The sequence below is a fragment of the Columba livia genome, chromosome 31 (genome assembly GCF_036013475.1).
Source record: "Columba livia isolate bColLiv1 breed racing homer chromosome 31, bColLiv1.pat.W.v2, whole genome shotgun sequence".
In the NCBI taxonomy this organism is placed as follows: Eukaryota; Metazoa; Chordata; class Aves; order Columbiformes; family Columbidae; genus Columba; species Columba livia.
The window spans coordinates 941,803-962,035 of NC_088632.1; the positions used below are offsets into that span (position 1 = coordinate 941,803).

The following is a 20,233-nucleotide window of genomic DNA, read 5'->3' on the forward strand; positions in this document are numbered from 1 at the left end:
GGGGTGTTGCAGAGGCCCCATTGCGGCGTGTGGCTCTTCTCTCCCCGGGGAGCTGCAGAGGCTGATGATGATGTTGGGGGGGCTCCCAGGGGATCTGAGCTTGGCTGTGGGTGCTGCGGACTCTCTTCCATCCCTGCATCTGCCTTTCCCCCCGGAAGGGACAGCTGTGCCAGGCAGGCTCTGCAGCGCCTTCCCTGCCCCACAGACACCCTGGCCATGGGGATGTGCTGCAAGCCTGGCCCTGGATGCAGCTGGAGGTGATGTGGGTTCCGAAGAGATGGGGCAAAGTGGTGGAGGAAGGGCCAGGTGGTGCTGCTGGATGTCACAATCCCTCCTCCCATGGGGCAGGGTGTTGGTGGCAGGGACACAGTGACCTCCCCGGGGATGCCAGGCTGGTGGCCGCCAGCGGAACCTGAGCGGGGCTTAATGCTGGATTGAGCGGAACCAGAAATCCAAAGCAGTTTGTCAATGAAAGCAGGAAAAGCCTGAAGAAAAAGCGAGGGGAGCCGGACAGTGAAAGATGCAGGAGCCAGACTGAGAGATCAGAAACCAGCATTTGTTGGAAGGAGGTTGGTAGAAAGCAAGACCCGATGAACACAGGAAAGGGAAATAGTCTAAAATGCGACAGTGAAACAGGCACGTCCCAAAACTCCAAACCTGCCTGAATTAGGAAGTGTTAGATAACGCCAGTGGCTCTGCCGGGTCCCCAGCAATGTGCCACAAAGTGCAGCAGGTAACAGCAGCGAGAGCCTCTGAACGCCCTGCCACGCTGATGCGGGGAAGAAAACCAGCTCCCATCAGCCAAGGACCTAAAACCCTGCTGGGGTTCTTCTTGAGCAGCATCTTCCCAAGCGCCGGGGCGCAGGCAGCGATTCCTTTCTGACAGGTACCGCCAGTCCATTCCAATCCAAAGCGTTTGCAGGTTGGAGCGGGCGCCAGGAATGCTCGCTATGCTGATCTGCCTTTCAACAAGATCGTGTGTGCGACCTTCCCCCTTCAAACCGTTCTGAACGCGATGCCTTCCTGTTCAGGCTGAATCCAACATCCATCGGTGCTGCAGCATGCTGCAGACTTGGGAGCAAATTTGGGGTGTGGAAAATGAAAACGTCCAATGCAAGCAGAGGGGAAAATGCTTGCTCGCTATTCTGGAAAATTCCGTGTTGTTATGGCACGAACTGTCCCGGTGCCTCGGGCACCAGACAGCTGGGGTGGATAATAAAGACACGGAGAGTTTTGGTTTGATCAGGGAGACACGGTGACAGGACAGTGTTGGAAACGTCTCCTCTGCCTGGGCAAGAGTCTCTGCCCCAGGGAGGCACTTGGGTGTCAGGATAAGCTCAAGAAAAAAGCCTGAGCAGGTCTGAGCTGAGCTGTTCCAGGCCCGGCAGAAATCCATTGTCATGCTGCCAATCACAAGAACAATAAAAACAAAGGGAAAACATGGTCCCCACTGTCTGGGCTTTGCCATCGGACAATGTTTTCTGTATTGGAGCCGCTCCCGTCCCTTGGCACAGGCTGGAACACCCGTGCGGCCGAGGGGAAATGTGCTTTCAGACACCCCGTCCCACTGCCGCGGGTTGTACCCGGGGCTGAGCTGGGGAGAACCGGTGGGGCTGGGAGACTGGGCATGGTCCAGCTCTGCCTGTGCGCTGCCTGTGCGCTGCCTGTGCTCTGCCTGTGCGCTGCCTATTGCTCTGCTTGTGCTCTGCCTGTGCGCTGCCTGCTCCGCTCTCTGCTCCACTGCCCGCACCACTGTCTGCATTTCTGCCTGCACCGCTGCCTGTGCGCTGCCTGTGCTCTCCCTGTGCTCTCCCTGTGCGCTGCCCGTGCGCTGCCCGTGCGCTGCCCGTGCGCTGCCTGTGCGCTGCCTGTGCGCTGCCTGCTCCGCTCTCTGCTCCACTGCCTGTGCGCTGCCTGCACCACTGTCTCCACGCCTGTCTGCACCACTGCCTGCACTGCTGTCTGCACTAAACACAGCAGACTGAATTGAAACAACAAGTTATTCATTAAATAAGAGACAGGAGAGTGCACAGAAGAGAGAGACCATGTGAAAGCAAGAGAGAGCCCACAAATGAGTAGACGTACAAGGCAGATGATGCTGAGACGGGCAGGAAAGGCGGCAGGAACAACGCAAACTGTTACAACGACTGCCAAGGTGATTTTTGGAAGTGATGAATCCAAAACAAACAGCAAATTCTTAGCTCCCCTGAAAAAAATTGAGCTAGAAAGGGTATCTAAGGACCTGGTAAATGCATACCAGGGAGCAGAAATATACTGTTTACTCTAACAGAACAAACGATTGACAACAAACTGAGTGGTAAGAGAAGAGCATTTCCAGGGCCGGCCGGGGAAGCAGCAGCCCAGCAGCTCCGGCACCGGCTGTCAGCCCGAGCTGGGCTATTTCCAGATGAGGACGGCACCGGCCGCGCTCACGCTCACCATGTACTTGTTCGCGGGGCAGATCTTGAGGCGGGTGATGTTGCCGCTGTGGCCCACTCCCACGTGAGTCACCGTGCCCTCCTTATAGTCCCACAGCTTCACCAGATGGTCGTCACCACCTGCGTCAGGCACAGAGGAAGAACAAACGATTACAATGACAGGACAAGGGGTAATGGGACCAAGCTGGAACACAAGAGGTTCCACTTCAATTTGAGAAGAAACTTCTTCTCAGTGAGGGTGCCAGAGCACTGAACAGGCTGCCCAGGGGGGTGTGGAGTCTCCTTTTCTGCAGACATTCAATACCCGCCTGGACATGTTCCTGTGCGACCTCACCTGGGCGTTCCTGCTCCATGGGGGATTGGACTGGATGATCTTCTGAGGTCCCTTCCCATCCCAAACATACTGTGATACTGTGATACACCGAGTTCTGCTGCTTTTTGTTCCCCGCTCCCAGGCAGGGGAACGCTTCGGTGTTCCTAGGAAGAGCAGGATATGTTTTCTTGGGCATTATGGCAAAACCTGCTTCTGTTCTGCTGGGGTCAGTGTCCAGTGAAGGGCTCAGGACCTTCACCAGCAGATCCCAGTGAGCTACAGCAGCATCTTCCCAGTCTGAACTACAGCCTGAACCACAGTATTTTTCTTTGGTGATTCATGTTCTTTTCCCCTTTAGCTGACCCCTTTTTTCAGCTTTTTCGCACTGTACTGAGATCCTTGGTTCACTGCCTTGCTTTTCCTGGTCTTAATACGACCTCCTTTCTCCAGCTCCAACCACGCACTCACCTGTGACAAAGGACGCCCCGTCCGCTGTGATGTCCATCCCGTTGATGGAGCTCGACAGAGAGCCTTGCACTTCTCTGATTGCGGAGCCATCGAGCCCTTCCCAGTACACGATCTAGAGAGCAGAGCAGAGCGGGGCGCTCAGCTGGCCGTGAGCAGCACACGGGTTTCAGCACCGCCCTGGGACACAACCTGCTGTGCAGGGACCGGAGTTTCACCCCAGAACCAGCGCCAGACCGTGTGTTGTGCACTGCAGAGTTCCTGCAGCTTTGCTCACCTTTCTGTCTGTTCCACTGGTGATTATCTGGTACTCTCCGCGATGGTAACACACGCATTTGAACAATGTGTTGTCTAGGATCATTTGTTTTCTCACGTAACGCCTGCAAAACACCCCAAAATGAGACAGAGCAACAGCATCAAAACCCAAACTTTGCCTGCCTGGAATGTCTCTGCCTGTGCTGTACATCAGATCTCTCTCCTTGGATATTCTCAGGCACTGCTCTGAGTTCAGGGTTCCATGAAGCCCGTTAGGCTATCAGTTCTGTTTCCATCACAGCTGCCCTGTAGGACTCTTGATCTGCTGTCGTACGAAATGAAATGTTTAAACCCAGAATGCTTTCCAGGTGCTGTTCCCTATGCCAAGGTGTCCTCGGCCTTACCCCAGTGCAGAAAGTCTGCAGATCCGCAAGAGCTCGACACGAGTCACAAAGTTCTGGAAAACAGAGCTAGTGGGAAACTTGGGAACTCACCCGCTCCACCTTGGCCAAGCAGGATCCCGCACAGGAAAACAACCGCAGACAAAGGTTTGTCTGAGCTTTTCTGAAAAGCTTCTCGAATTGGAGGTTCTACATTCCCTGACCCGATTGTTCTTTCTAGAAGTTTTTATCTCTTCATGCTCTTTTTCCCCTCCTCCTCGCTCTGTGGTGTCCCAAACCGGGCACAGTGACCCTACAGATATTACCAGCACTCCAAGTGCCTTCGCAATACTAATCTGTCGCCTTGCTCAAGATCCCAGATGACGCACGTTCCGCCCAGGCTGGCTGTGACACCCTCTTTGTCGTTCTTATTAGTCTTGATGCAGGACACGGCACCTCTGTGCTCCTTCAGAACTCCCCTCAGCTTCTGGGTTTTCTCACCAATATTCCAGATCCTCACCTGAAAATCAGCAGCACACATCTGCTCTGGTACCAGCTGGTCCTGCCGGAGCTCAGGAGGAGCTTTCCTGAACTCTGCCTTTCTCTGCCAACACGTACAGCAGCTCAGTCCCAACCGTCTCCATTGGCCTGTGGGTTATTGGTGCAGCTGACCTGTGAAGCTCAACTGAGTTCTCCACAGTGTAATCCACTTGCTTCAGGAATTCGTGGCCATCAACCCCAGGCCTTGGTTTTGCCAAGTGCCCGCTCTCCCATGCTTCATTTTACACAGCTCTTGATCAGGAAAAACCACCCAGTCCACGATCTATTGCCAGTGGTGCTTTCAAGATCAAAGCACAAAGCTGCTGCAATGGAATAGAAAGGAGCTACCCGCTATTTGTCCTACAGAGAATGCCAGGAAGGAAATACAAAACAGCTCTTTAAAGCTTCGATGTGAAACACGTGCCTGAAAGCACCTCTTTTCCCTGTGCTGGTAACAGCAAAAACCTTTCTGCTTTGAGGCCTTGATCCTTCACACCTTGCACGTCCTGTCCCACTAGTGCCAAACATTGCAATGTCTGTTCACCTCGACATTCCACTAAGGCCAAATCCCAGGGAAAATTTAGACATTTAGACACGGGCATCAAAGGCAGAGAAGAGCTGACCTTCCACGCTTTCGAGGCTGATGCCGAGTTCCCGAAGGGATCTGGATGTCCAGTTGCCACTTGCTCAAAGCTCAGAGCATCCCGATCCCTTCAGCAACCCTGAAGTCACAGCTTCCTGAGGACTGATTCTGACAGAACCATTGGCATCGCAGAGCAGCTTTTTTGTGTTCCCAACGAGTACTGCAAGTGCGCCCCTGCGGTTCTCCTTTCTGCTTCACCAACCCTTAGTTGTATTTCTGTCTCAGCTGCACAAATACAGCCAAATAGAGGGGGGAGACAAATGGACAAAAAGGATTAAGAGCATATTCTGCATTAGAAGGATTTCCAAAACTGCCATGCCAGAAGAAATCGGGGCACTGTTTTACATGATGCCCTCTGAGAACAACAGCACATCTCAAAAGCTGATATCTTTGAACTCAGCCCTTGGCTCAAGCGGCAGCTCAGAACAGCTCCCGTTCTGACTGAGCACTTCCAGGCAATTCGCAGGCCCTGTGATGAGCGCACGAAGCTGCTCCAGGTTTTGAAGCACAAATTACCTGCCCGTCACCTCCTCCGCTAATGATCTGTTTGCAGTCGCTGGTCGCAGCAATTGCCGTCACTCCCAGGTTACGGGCGTTGTTGATCTCGTACATTGGCTCTCCCGTAGCGGGCACGAAGGCGCGGATTTTCCCGTCATTCCAAGCTGATGAACAGAAAGAAAGAGACTGCCCGGGCGCACAGACTTTCCTCACACTGTTGTCGCTCTTTCCTTTCCAAACCAACCCCTTTTTATAAAGAAGTTCCCACATAAGGCCCACGCTGTTAGATCACCAGCATACCCGTGAAAACCACTGTACTGCAGATGAGCCCGCAGAGCTACGGTCCCAAACACACTGTTGAAATGTAATTGCTTTTGGATTCTGGCTGTGGACAAAGTGGTTTGGTAACCATGGGGAGGCTGCACGGCTGCTCTAGGACTGCAGGAGTCCCTGTGTCAGCAACTTTCACATGGCGATGGACGGCGGCTTTATGCAAATGTGCTCTACATACATCACAGGTGAAGCTGCTGCACACAACAAGGTTGATATTTTAGAATTAGGTAATTTAAATAAGACTGAACCGCATTCTGGATTGCCGGAATTCACTGATCCAAAGCAAGGTCTCCAGCCCTTGCCTTCTACCCTCACCGCAACTGCAGCACCAGGACAGCGGGGCTGCCAGCAAAGTCCATCGGACCAGCTGCAAGCAAAGAGGCCTTTGGGTGTCGCCATGAACTCCATTTAAACGCTTTCCCAATTTAATCTTCTCTTCATTTTAACATACTGATGTTTATTAAGTTGAGCAACCACGGCTCTGGACTGACCATTACCTGAAACGATGACCATGCCGTCCCTCGTCACCTCGACCGCGTGGCGGGTGACGTTGGGGACGGTGATTCGCAGCCGCTCCAGACGTTCCGGCGTGTACCACACTCGAATGTCGTTTGTGGAGCAGGTAACGAACAAGTCCGAATGTCCCCTGGAGAGTTCAGAGAGGAGAGGGAACGAGGAGGGGCACACAGAAACGCTCCTTGCTTTGTCACAGCTCAAATCGGCCTCCAAAGCTCGGCTTTGCTAACCTGCAGCTGGGATCTGCCCCACAGGGATCCCCATGGCTAAGACAAAGGCCTTTTTTGGAGGATCACCTTTCTCACATGAAATTCCCCTGGTTTGGGTTCTCTTCAAAGATTCATTTTAAGGAACAGTTAAAGTCAAACTAAAAGAACTCTTTCTGCTGAAGCTGTGACGTTTATTCCCCATATTCAATCTCTAAACAACTTCATGTGTTCTATAGAATAGACACAAAAGTGGGTGTAAAAGTGCTGACTGCCCAGGTTTAACATCAGCCACTAACAGCAGCCTCACATTGTAAAGATGTCATTTGTTATCTTGCTTACTGGATGATTCCCATTCAACAGCGCTGAAGGCAATAGAAATGATGGCAAAGCCTGTTCATAATATACTTGTTATAAATGTTGGAATAAAACAAGACCTGCAGCATTTCAAAAGCCATGGGACACAGTGCTTTGAAATAAGCTCTAAGCCACTCGTCCTAGGGATGCAACAGAAAGTGACATCTAGAAAGGTACCGCGAGCTTTTGTTCAACAGCACCATCAATGCCCAGAAAGATGAACCAGGACAGAGAAAACCGGCACAACACAAGTGTGGCCTCTTTCAAGCCCAGCTTGCACGGGTGCTTTATCAACCAGGATAACATCAGCAAGTGAAGGATTCTGAAATAAGCCAGAGCAGGGAAATTAAGCCCGTATTTCCCCATCAGCAATAGGCTTTGTTCAAGAGCAGGCAACAGATAAGAAGCTCAAACATCTACGCAAGGATGTAGTCCTGTAGTCCTTACAGTCAGCACTAATGGCTGTGACACAGGCGTGTCAATCAGCGGTATCAGCAGCACATCACCCTAAAGCTCCACCTGATTTTCTCATTAGATGAGAAGATGTGGGTTTGAGGCTGGCGGCAGGCAGGGAGGAGCGCTTCCTGCACCCTGCACTCCCTGCACCTCGGTGACATCTGATCCTTTGTGCTGGGCCGAGAAGCGAAGCAATAAAAATATGCCAAAAATGTTCATTTGGATCAAAATCCCATTTTCCATCTGGAGAGATGATCCACTGTGGGTTTAAAAAAACAAAAGAAAGAGTCACGATGCTACTACCCAGGAAGGGAACATTTGCTGTGCGTTCACAAGACAAATGCAGAGCGACCCTGGGACAAAAGGGGGAGGCTGCCATCCCTGCCGCTGACCAAACATCAATAATTCAGGTCTTTTTACTTATCATCCTTTCTGCAGATCAGTGGTTTTTCCAGTGCTCCAACTGAACTGCTGCCTTCTGCTTTGAAGCAGCTGCTCACCGTCACCCCGGCGTTTTTTGGGCAGGTGACAGCATCGCCCGTATCAATCATCCCAACAGATGGTACCAGGCTCTGGGTTCCTGTGGTCAAAGCTGCGCACACAGGCACCCTGACCTCAGCGGCAGCTCCTCAAGCTTCTGCACCAGCCAAATACAGCCCAGCCCGTTATACTCACTCAGGAAAAACAATGTCGTTGACGGCTTCGGTGTGACAGACGGCGACCAGCTCCTCTTTAAATGTAGCGTAGGCACTGCGGTGCATCTGGCCTTTATTTGTCCCTAGAAAGAACTGGTCGTCCCGACCTCTACACGTCAGGGAAGTGACAGCACCTTCAACTCGCATCCTCCTGTGCAAAGAAAGCAAAGGTTTGGCCATACATTGACCTCGAGGAACTTTCATTTTCCAGCTTCTCAAGAATTCGGCTTTCGCTGTTTCCCCAAAAAGCTCCACACTAGGCTGTGATATCAAGACGCAAGAGCACGGGCAGGACTAACATTCCATTCCCAGTCACGTTTCCTACTTCCCATGATCTTGCCCGTCCCACCTGCTGCTCTGCCAGGGCTGGCACAGGCAGCGCTTTGGAGACTTGATTTCCTGCACCAGGGCCTAAGGTAACAACAGCTTTGTTGATATTCTTGCTCAAGTGCACTTCAATATCCCACTTTCAAGGATATTTCCAGACAGTTTAGACCTTCTGGGAATAGTTTCAGTCGTACAAAGCTAAGCTTGCACAACTGTACACTTGAAGGGGATATTCAAGCAATGCCAAATGAGTAGGTGTGAGCCCAATTTTCAAATCACGTATGGGGAAATGACGCCTGCAGCTTTCTATCTGGTATGCAGAAAAAAGCCTTGCAAATACTCCAGCACTTCCAGACACGTGCCTATAAAATTAGCAGAGCCCTGCTTTACAATCCCATGACCCCCAACAAACCCTTTTGGAGATGGCAACTACTACTCTTTCTCACCCGGCGTAAATAAGCATCATTCTATTGACTTCAACAAATCTGTCTGGCTTGGCATCAATTTAGGATCTGACTCCTACTGCTCCAAAGGAAACAACAGTCATTTCCAAGGAAGGATCAGAGGGCACTTCCCTGCAAACGCACGCAGTCATTTTCAGTTTGCTCCAACCTCATGACGCTGGAACCAGACCGTGTATTGTGTCTGCAGGACTGAAAAACTGAGACTGACTTGGATTATGCCTTTCCATAGAAATGATTGGTTCTCATACCGTGACCCTTTTGGAGGAATTGTCACCTCTCCCCTCCTGATTCTTCCATCTACAAACTCACTTCTTTACTTGGCAGTCTGAGCCTGTACAGAGAGCTACAGTCCCTTCTCCGGTGCCGACTATTAAACCTCCTGTCTTCGGCAAAAGCAAAGCTGTGACTCCCTAGGAGAAAACAGGATGAAAACGCAATCGGATGGGAGCAGAGGCTCCTTGCTGCTGCAGCCACGCTGAACAGCACAACGGAGTCTCTACCGGGCTCCCGACGGCGGGGCTTATCTCACTCCAATACGGCTTTGTCAGTGTTTTGTCACTGACCTGGGCTAAAGAGTGGCTCTCTAGAGGGAGAAGGGAGAAAAGAGTTATTAATTGCAGGTCTAGATGAACTAATACAGTACGAGGAGCGAGCAAACAGCATTATCTTGGATTCTTCAGAGCAGCTGGGACCACGTACAGAGCCTGACCTCATCGCAGCAAGCGATACCCACATCGTGGAGCGGCACTCGCGCTTTTCCTTCCGCGTGTCCTTCATCCAACAGCCACGAAAACAACAGAGGATACAACTCAGCTTCAATGGTCTTTCCTACAGCTCTTTTTAGGATGATCCTCTGCGTCTCAGGCCTCTCTCTCTGCCTGAAAGATGCAATCCCATCTCCCACCTATTGGGAATCAAATACGTTTGTCACAGGAAAGCTTTGGAAATGAGTCAGCCCATGGTCAACACGGGTTTCTGCTGTTACTGAGCAGAGCAGATCAACGGGAGGCCAGCCACTGGAAAAGGAGAAATGCTGTTCGGTGGATAAAGTACCAGGCTACAGGAAAAAAATGCATGACAACAAAATCAACAAAAAACACCCAAACAAATGAAAACAGTCCTCAGCCTTCCACAAAATACAAGTGTAAGAAGAGTCAGATCTGCTTCAGTTCTGCCACCTGGGAAGTAATATTACTGTTCCATGTACAACAGATTCATTCTTGAAAATCACCAAGAGACTCCAAGATAGGCTGCCAGAGGAGTGAAATGACTTCTGTGGGGTTAAATCACAGTATCACAGTATCACAGTATGTTTGGGATGGGAAGGGACCTCAGAAGATCATCCAGTCCAATCCCCCCATGGAGCAGGAACGCCCAGGTGAGGTCGCACAGGGACATGTCCAGGCGGGTTTTGAATGTCTCCAGGGAAGGAGACTCCACAACCTCCCTGGGCAGCCTGTTCAGTGCTCTGGCACCCTCACTGAGAAGAGGTTTCTTCTCAAATTTAAGTGGAACCTCTTGTGTTCCAGCTTGGTCCCATTACCCCTTGTCCTGTCATTGTTTGCCACTGAGAAGAGCCTGGCTCCATCCTCACGGCACTCACCTTTTATATAGTTATAGACATTAATAAGGTCCCCCCTTAGCCTCCTCTTCTCCAAACTAGAGAGACCCAGCTCCCTCAGCCTTTCTTCATAAGGGAGGTGCTCCACTCCCTTCATCATCTTTGTTGCCCTACGCTGGACTCTCCTGATATTCTAACTTGGGAAAATATCCCTACGAGCTTGGGCGAACTTCTGCATGAGTGAAATGGAAAGGACAAAACCATGAAATAAAGGAGCTTTGTGCCACCAAACTGGAACTGAAAACGAAGTTCCCGTCCCAGAGGCGCCTGCAGAACCTGTGGCCGGCGGCTGTTCCGCCCAGACAGACCCGCAGGGACGGGCAGGAGCTGTTGGACTGACACCGTAAGTCACAGTCCAGACTCCAGCAGCATTTGCCGCTCCCAGGTTCATAAGCACCATTGCCAGCCCTTGGGATCCCACCAGCAGGTTCGCAACGTTCAGATTGTTTCTCCTTTAAGCCCGAGCCATTATGGGAAAACAACAATTTCTGTTTGGTGGTGGCTCTTCGGGGAAAAACAATGCCCAGCTCCAGCATTTAGTGTTGTGAAAGCACCAAGAAGTCAATTCTCAAAGAGCGACCAAGAGGCGACTCAGAGTAATTCTGTATTGATTCCCCAGGAAGAAACCCCTGTCGTGGGCTTGACTTGTGACTGGGGAACACACACAGATGTCGCTGCTTTAGGATTCAAAGTCTGACATCTAAGCAGCACCCCCAGCCTTCCTGTGCTTCTCAAGCATTAATCTGGCCTAAGCCCGGGAAATGTTCAGCATTTAACACCTTCAGAGGGTTTAGAAAAACCAAAGCCACAAAGTGTTGGTTTTGTTCGCGGAAAGGACTGAAGGGCTAAGGAAGGAGAGAGAAGTGAAGAAAGAAGAGAAAACAAAATGGACATCTGAGCTGTTTAGACCCAGAGAGGACACGGAAAAAGCCACAGGCGAGGTCTGATGAATCTGGGAAAATTACTTTGCTTCGACTATCCACGCAAATAGAAGCAATTGGTTGTTTTTAAAGGCTTGCTTATACATTTTAAAGGAAAAAACCCCAAATCACCATAAGCGTTACTGTGCATTCCAGCGCTGGCAATGCAGGCAGCCTCACACCTACCTACGCATCGGCTTAAAGACGATTTAACTTGAGGATCAAATAACCATGGGCTGCAGAAAAGAACCTGACACACGCTCTCCCGCTCTGTGATTCACCAGCACTGAGCTCCCCGCTCGCCGGCTCCAGCAGCAGCACATCCGCAGTCTCCTGATGGGTGACAAACACGACCTGCGCAGAGGATCTTCTGCCACATTCTCACAGCGGCCGCGGCGCCGGGTTTCGTGCAAATATTCTCAGCAAACGCACAAGAACAAAGGGATTCTTTTGCATTAGAAAGACGATCCACAAGCAGAGCGGTTTCTGAGCAATGCTTCTGGAAACTTCCTCCGAGGCGCTGGCAGCGTTTGGCGAGTCCCCTGTTATCACGGGCCCATCACCTGGCTGCTGAGCTCCTGGTCTGCGGTTTTGCCTGTAAAATCTTCCACCTCAGACGCCCTTTGGGTTCAGCGTTATGGCAGGTGGCAGCATTACAAATGCAACCTATGACTACGGAGTTTATCTGATTACAGCTGCCAGTGCTCTTGTAGGTGAAATGCAGAGTCTAATGTAGGAGGTTAAAAATATCTCCATTCATTATTGACTGCTCACCCAAAGAAACCAGCGCTTTCAAGTACGACTATAAATAAAAACCCCATCAGAACTGCAGCCTGCCCGGTCCCTTCCTGCAGGGATTCCTGCTCTTTGTCCCACTCGGATCTCTTGCAAAGTTCTTGAGCGCTCTGTGAACTCTTCCAGCGCATCTCCTGTCAATATTTATTTCTTTTTACAATGCAAATCACTCCAACTACTTCTGAAAATGCGTTTGCAATTGTACATCCCTCTTCACATTCCAACGGGTGCCTTACAGCTCCTCAGGCCCGCGGCAGGGAGCAAAATTAATGCTGCTGTTTATTCCAGTCTTTATACACCTTAGAGACAGGCACTTAAACTTCATTCCAGGTAGATGGAAAACAAGTTGCTTCATCATAACAAACTATTTTGCCACTCCTCTTCAAAACAGAAACCAAGAAATCTTCAGATCGTGTCTATACAATCAACACGTTCTTATGTATCTAAAGGCAAAGTTCCTTTAAGGGTGCCCCACCTTGTTTTCAACAGAATCGCCTCCTCACCCCGCAGTATCTAAACCCTTTACAGATGTGCTCGGCGTGGGGTGGCTGTGGACTCCAGGTTTGCAGTTTCATGCTTTGCCACCGGATCGTAATTCCCCGGTGCAACTGGTGAACATGGGTTGCAGAGGTTTGTTCTCAAACACAGACAGCATTGCAATGCGTGGCTCCGGAGGGGAGAAGTTTTGGTACAAGTGCTAATGCAAGGTACATTTTCAAGAAAGACACACAAGATGTCTTGGTTAGCAACGGGATGGACTAAATTGTGTGGAAACAAGGATGCAAATAGTTTTGTTCTGATAAACGCTGTGGTTTTGACTCGAAAAAACATCTGCAAAATACCTCTTTTGGCACTGGAGGTGAGGCTACAACTGGAAATTTCTGCCATAAAACACGAGATCCTACGTGTGTCCAGCGAGCACTTGTTGACAGTCTAGTGACAAGGCGTGATTTGTGTGCAGAGATGTGCAGGGGGTGGGCGGAAAGGGAATCACAGCACGGAGCTGGGAAAGAGAGCTGGAAAGTATGAGAGGGGATCTGTGGCCGAGGCACTGACAGTAACTGCAGAGAAAAACGTCCCAGCGCCTTCCCAGTGACGGCAGCAACACGGGTTTGCCCTGGTGAATTCCCCTCCTCGGGCACAAGGGAAGCGCATTGGGAAGAGCGAGGGAGAGAGCAAGAGGAGAAGGGGTGACGGGGCTGAGCGTGTCTGACCGAAAAGCCTGTGAACAGGAACGCCTGTTTGAAGCGGGAGGGGAAAGGAGGAGACTGGGAGGACTCCTCGCTATTTCCATCCAACGGGAATGTCTCCTTTTCTCTCCCAGCTCCCCCAACGACCAGTGCCACATCCTAAGAAGCTGCCACCACATGACAGTCACAAACCCAAGCTGAAGCCAGATTAGCGCCTACCAGCTCAGGGCTCGTCCACAAGGCTGGCAGGCGGCTGTGATGAGACCCACTTCTGGATCTTCCCTTCTCCTCAACACCTTGTCAGCCTCTTGCACAGTCAAGGGGCCTGTTTTCCCTCAGCTTTTCACTCTCAGAAGCCATGTCAGCTGAAGCTCATGATGCTCCAAAGGTCTCTGCCACAAACTGCCGTTCCTATGGATCTGCCTTACGATAAAACCCCTCACAGTACGCACTGGACTGTGGTCTGGCTTTGAGCCTTGGCTTTTTCTTTTGGACCCCCAAACGGCACAGCATCCTGCTCGTGACCCTGCCTGACGGCTTCTTTAGCAGTGTTCTCAGAAGTGTATTTTTGGTGCCGTTTTGTTTCAAGTGCATTTGGCACCTTTCCCTCAGCCCTGAGGACACGGGAGTTCAGGCCCTCGGGTGGCTTCAACCAGGGGCTCTGGCCGAGGTGCACGTGCTGCGAGATGGAGAAGGACTCAAAGCACGCAGGCATTGCAAGGGGAGGTGACAGTCACCAAGACCTTGGCCTAAGAGACAGCACAGAGCAGCCACGGGTCCTGCGTGGACGCAAAGCCCTGCAGGGGGGCAGCCGGACAAGGGGCTCAACCGCGGCCAGTGCGGGTGTCCCCACACGGGGACACACCTGCAGCGAACTTACCATTGCCAGCAGGAAAACAAAACACATCCATTCCTGTCCTTTAAGAGGGACACAGAGAAAAACTACTTGCATTCCTACAATATAAGTGGGAAAAACAAGTAATAACTTCTCCACCCTTCTGGAACAGATAAACATTGAACTGTGTTTCAAAGGATTCAGTGGGTCCAAGTTATCCCGGAGACATGGGCCTGCATTTGTAACGCAATAAATATTTCATCTGGAAGGGGCACGTACATGGTTTGGATGCACCTGTCCAAGCAAAGTTCAGGAGGCTGAGAGAAACAAGCCCAGAGGAGCGTTTTCTTTGGGGCTGACTGCTGAACTGCTCTTACAGCCCCTGTGGGCTTGTGCTGCTCTCAGAGCAGATCTGCTGCCCCGCAGGACAGCGGCCCCGCGGCATCCCCACCAGCACAGCCGGCCCTCCCGCGGCAGCGCTGCCCCTGCTGCTCGCTGCTGGGCGTGCTGCTGACGCAGTCGCAAAACACATCCCAGCTTAGGCAAGGGATAGACCGAGACGCTACAAGAAGCCTTTTCTAGCACCAAATAACGAGAAATCAACAACAAGTGTTCTAGCTGGTGCCGATTGTTTTATCATTACAGCTGCCTGCATGCAGAATTCTTGTATGACCACAGGTCAGAAGCTCCTTATTCAGGAGATAACTCCTGTTTGAGGATGCTCAGACCCACGAGTCCCAATTAGAGACAAAAAAAAGCTCAGTTAAAAAAACCCTTGGGGTTATGAAGTCAAGAACTCAGAAGTTAAAAAGCAATAGAATCAATGTACCCTGTGCAACCTTGTTTTGTCCAAATTGTACATACGCATTACAATAAACTCTTGAATTACATGATTTATACTGCCTTTTTCAGTAAGATCTCTGCCTCACCAGTGGCAGAATCAGAACAGCAAAAAGACGAAGGGAAGTGGGGGAATGGGATGGGGAACAAACACAAAAAGAAAAGTTCAGTCCAGACAGTTTAACACATTTGTGAGATCTGACTATAGGACCTTACAGCAGTAAGTGCGGGAAAGCCTCTCAAACAAGCGCTTCCACCAGCCTTCCCAGGAACGTCCTCTGTCTCACTCCAGCTCGTATCTTCTTAAAAGAAGCAAAAAAGTCAGGAACTGCTCCATTTTTATTACTGCTTTTCACTTTCTATGACGTTTACCAGATTAATTGTACAAGAGTTTGTGGGATGACACACGAGATTCAAGTAAAACCCAAATTCTGAGCCAAATGAAGCTCAATGAAAGCAGGACAATGGGCTCAGCCTTCAGCATCAAGACCGAGACACAAGGAACTGACAGCGCAGGAAAAGCGTTAGTCTGAGAATCCGCTTTGTGATGGTTCTCCCGCAGGTTGCTCTACCTTCAGTCACTGACAAAGAGCAGGACAAGGACAGAATTGGAGTCACAGAGCTGCTACTCACCATGCTCAACTTCTTCTTCTGGGGCCCACAGGCAGTCAGCACCTTGCTGCTTGTGTTCACTTTCAGGACATCTCCACTCGTCGTGCCAAGATGAAAATCACCATCATCGTCTGTCATCTATAAGAAAGCATAAAGAAAAAGAGATCACGGTCTGGATACTGAGACCCGTGTCCCACGCCTGACACTGGGCTGCATCAACAGCTTTAGTTCAGTGGATTGCCAAGAGTTCACCTGGGGGAACCCAGCCAATGTTTCTGTTCCATCACACGCACAGATCCAGAACACTGCTGAACGCCAGACACTTTCTAACCAAATCTAGATCATATTTGGAAGCATAAAAATACGGGTGCCGGAGCCCGTGACCGTAATACGTGCTGCTTCTCTTGAGGAGCATCCAGAACACTCTTTCCCAGAGGCCGTGGGAGATCAACGGCCATGGCCAATGCTGAGGAACTTCACTGCCGTCACGCGCTTGGGACCAACATTTCCAGCATTATTAGAGAAACTCGTGGGTTTTCTCTAGTCTGTACAGAGTTTCTTAGTTTAGCAAAGTCATCTTGGCTGAAACGTACCTGAACACACACGCTGATTCCTCTCAGTTGCCCCGCGTAGCATTCAGATGGATGGATTGTTTTAGTTGCTGTGTCGAGTTCCCACACTCGAATGGTGAAACTATAAGAACAAATAGAGTGGGATCAAATCCACAGATGCAGAAACCTCCAAGTTTTTTCAGTACTACAAGATGTAAAAAGCCTTCACAAGGCTCCATTATTCTGATCTTTCAATACGGAGAAAAAGAACAATATCAGAGAAGTCTCTTATGGAAACTTTTTCCGGGGAAATCAAAAATCTTAAGGCTTCAGCAAAAACACATGAGGACACTTTCAACTCTTTTCTAGTGCAATTTAATTGACGATGTCAGAGACGATGTCATATCTTTAAGCAGAGTCACCCTTACATTTACCAAAGTGCTAAAATTGCAAAGGCGAGCACTCATAAGTGCGAGTGCAGCCAAGAGCATCCAAAGCCGTCCCTGATGCACAGGGAGGTGCAGGCCCTCAACGCGTTTAAACGTCAGCCTGGATATATGGGCGCTGCCGCAAATCCTTGCAAAACGCGACGTTTTGTACAACTTTTGTTACAAGCCAGTGACCAACTGTACATCACATCTGGTGAGGACAGGAGATCATCCAACGACCGGCAAGACATCACTGTTTCGACATTAATTAGCCATTGTTCAGGGGCACTCATTGACTGCTTTTCTTGTGTAAACACTGGCAACTAAATATGTTAAACACTGCACGGGGAATGCTGAGTACAAAATCCTGCTATCAGGAGCAGAAGTGACGCACGTGGGCCCCTGTGTGCTGCTCTGAAAACATATTGTCACATGGAGAACAAGCAGAAATGCCTTAAAGCTACAACCTGACGGGTATTCATGAGTCCATTCAGAGTAAAAAGAAACAACACAAGCACACAGTTGCTTAAGTTTCCTTGTAGTTAAACAAAGACTCTTTGTCAAAGGAAATAGGGCCAGGGGTTCTCTCGCTCTGCTCGTTCCTCTCAACAAACCCTTACTTTCCAGCAGTGACAAACACCTCGTCCCTGCAGCTGGAGCACATGACGACGTTGGCATTGCCGGCGCTGCGCGGCGAGGCCGGGCTCCCGCACACAGCCTCTCTCTTACTGACGTCCCACACCATCACCCTGCAGGAGAAGAAAGCCTTGAAACAGCTTCGCTTTTTGACATTGCTTGGAAGTCAATTACTAAAAACCAAAAGCAAGCCAAAGCCTATTGTCCTGCAGTCTGTTCCTACCAGGACACACAACAGAAGTAACTTTGTAGAGATTCTACCCAAGAAAAAACTTGTCACCAAAGTGTGGAATTGCAGTTTACATCCCCTGCTCCTGAAGCAAGGCTACGTGGATTTATCAGATTCCTTCTGCGGAGCACGACTCAAATCATACAGAATCACAGAACAGCTTGGGTTGGAGGGACCTTCCCAGCTCCCCAGTGCCCCCCTGCCGTGAGCAGGGACATCTTCAGCAGCTCAGGGTGCTCAGAGCCCCGTCCAGCCTGGCCTGGGATGTCTCCAGGGATGGTTCAGCCACCACCTCTCTGGCCAACCCGGGACAGGCTCTCACCACCCTCCCTGGAAAAACGTCTCAGGCCGCCCATAGAATCTGATTCTTGTCAAAGATCTTGTGCCAAGAAGCGGAAATCCTTACCTGCCGTCGTCCTGGCCTCCCAGGGACACAAGATAAATGCCTCTGGGCGAGAACGAGAGTCCCTCGACTTTGCCCTCGTGCAGCGAGAGCCGAGCAAGTAACTCCTGCTTTGGGAAATCCCAGAGGATGACGTCTGCCTGCGGGGCAAAGCAGAAGGGGGGGATGGCAGAGCATGAGCTGTAACTCGCAGGATCAGGGAGAACAACGTTCTCTGGCAGGAAAGTTGTTCGAAGGAGCCCAGCCCAAGCTTCTCTGCAGCCCTGGGCACCCCTGACACAAAGAGGCTTCAGACTGGGTGCTGTAAGAAGCATTATTCCAGCTGAGCACTTGAGTAGCTCTGCTTCATTTCAGCACCTAAATTTACCCTGAGACACTGAGTATTTGACTTAGGTTTTAAAATACTGAAAGCACTAAAACCTGATCCCTTCCAAGTGTCTTGAGGTCTTTCAAACAGGCAAAAATAAAACGAAAAGAACTTCAGAGGTCTGAAAATGCAGGTAGGTACCTGTCAAGGGCTTTTGAAAGTCCTAAGCTGCTCTGGAACTCAGGTCTCACTTGAAATAAACCACCATTTATTAATTAATGTCTAATGAGATTTTGGCTGCCACACGCCCACAACACTTTGGATAAAAAGGACTGGAACTAAAAATCCCTCAATCCTAGGGAGACTGCTTCATGTTTTACAAAAACATAAAGGCACATCCAGCAATGGAGTAACTACAATTTCCCATTCCCTTCAACATCTTCCCATTGCAGATATTTATTTTCCAACCAAAGAAAAAATAAACGAAAGGTGTTCCCACCACTGGCAAGCCAACTCCAATTTCTCTGGTCAATACTAAGCGGTTAAAATCAGAGCATTACCCACCTTGAACCCAATGCAGGTGACTTGTCCTGAAGCGACGTACATCCCATCCCTGGACACGACAACGCAGGACACGTTATCGGCCTGGCCATGCAAGAAACTCTGTTTCTTAGTGTCCAGGTGCTGAATCAGCACCGTACAGCCCAGGGGGTACAGGATGTGCTCCCTGTCGGGGTGGCAGATGAGGCCACAGGGAACATGTCCTGCAAGAGAAACGGGTGAAAGATCCGCTGGCTGCCAACAGTTCAGGGGCTGCAGAAACCACTGGCTCCCCACGGTTTACCTCACAAGGCGAGGGGGGGGAAGGAAAAGAACCTTCCAGTTCTCCCCAGAGCTGTTCAGCAGAACAACCCCGTGTCGAACAGCACGGTCACCCTTGGAATAAGTGATGGCCAAAATGGTTAATGTTGAACAAATCGAGTAGGATTCAATTATATTATGCATATTGTTGTAAGCAGTAACTGCGCTTGTGCAAGTTTGATTATGTTTTGTAGAACCTTGTAGTAGTAGTTAAGCCAATGCCTGGATTGCCTGGATGGTGCCATAAATAACAGGACTCCCGGATGGTGCCACAGGTAACAGGACTCCCGGATGGTGCCACAGGTAACAGGACTCCCGGATGGTGCCACAGGTAACAAAGTTCCAGAGACGGAAATTCCCAGCGTGTGAACGAGCGTATAACATATATAAGCACACACGAAAAGTTGAGTGCTGTGCCTGTTGGCGGAACTGAGCTTCCCCCGGTCACCCAGCGCTGTTTTGCCTAATTACCGCTTGCTAAATAAAATCGATTGATTGGCTCAAAATGGATTTATTGGCTCTTATTTATAAGAAATGTGATCTGTGTGTGGCGCAGGAGCTTCCCGTCCACTTGCTCCTCCATTCAGTCAGGTGCTGCAAGAGAGGGACAGAGAAAGAAACAGTTAGGACCGGATTAACAACCTCGTCATCCCTGTCCCCAAACCTGCAGGCGGCCTAGGAGGCCTGATCTAAGTTTGGCTCTTCTCCCTCTCTTTGCTGGAATCCTTCACTGCACAAATTTCTGTCATGAACACTCTCTGAACCAACCTGATGTGTTCATAGTTCCCAGCCCAGCGTCCATTCCTCAAGGTACCTCAGCATTTCCCTTTGAAACCACACCTGAGTGCCATCCCGTCCTGAGCTACCTCAGCATTGCCCACTGCATCCTCCCCGACGCCATCTCCTCCCTGAGCTCCCTCAGCCTTTCCCGCCAAAGCCTCCCCGATGTCACCCCTCCCTGAGGTCCCTCAGCCTTTCCCGCCAAAGCCTCCCCGATGTCCCCCCCTCCCTGAGCTCCCTCAGACTTTCCCGCCAAAGCCTCCCCGATGTCACCCCCTCCCTGAGCTCCCTCAGCCTTTCCCGCCAAAGCCTCCTCGATGTCACCCCTCCCTGAGCTAC

At 50.5% G+C, this 20,233-nt stretch overlaps 1 protein-coding gene across 1 annotated transcript; it reads right to left on the reverse strand.

The window, feature by feature from the left end:
* Positions 1-1,805: 1,805 nt before the first annotated feature.
* LOC135576825 (cilia- and flagella-associated protein 52-like) lies at positions 1,806-19,093 on the reverse strand (the record flags this gene model as incomplete). The annotated part of the gene is made up of 13 exons (XM_065043978.1): positions 1,806-2,558; positions 3,220-3,331; positions 3,494-3,596; positions 4,220-4,371; positions 5,551-5,696; positions 6,363-6,511; positions 8,076-8,246; positions 9,196-9,296; positions 15,721-15,837; positions 16,293-16,392; positions 17,299-17,427; positions 17,950-18,086; positions 18,818-19,093. Coding segments are annotated over 13 exons (1,854 nt in total), but the record flags the coding sequence as incomplete, so codon positions are not given.
* Positions 19,094-20,233: the final 1,140 nt, after the last annotated feature.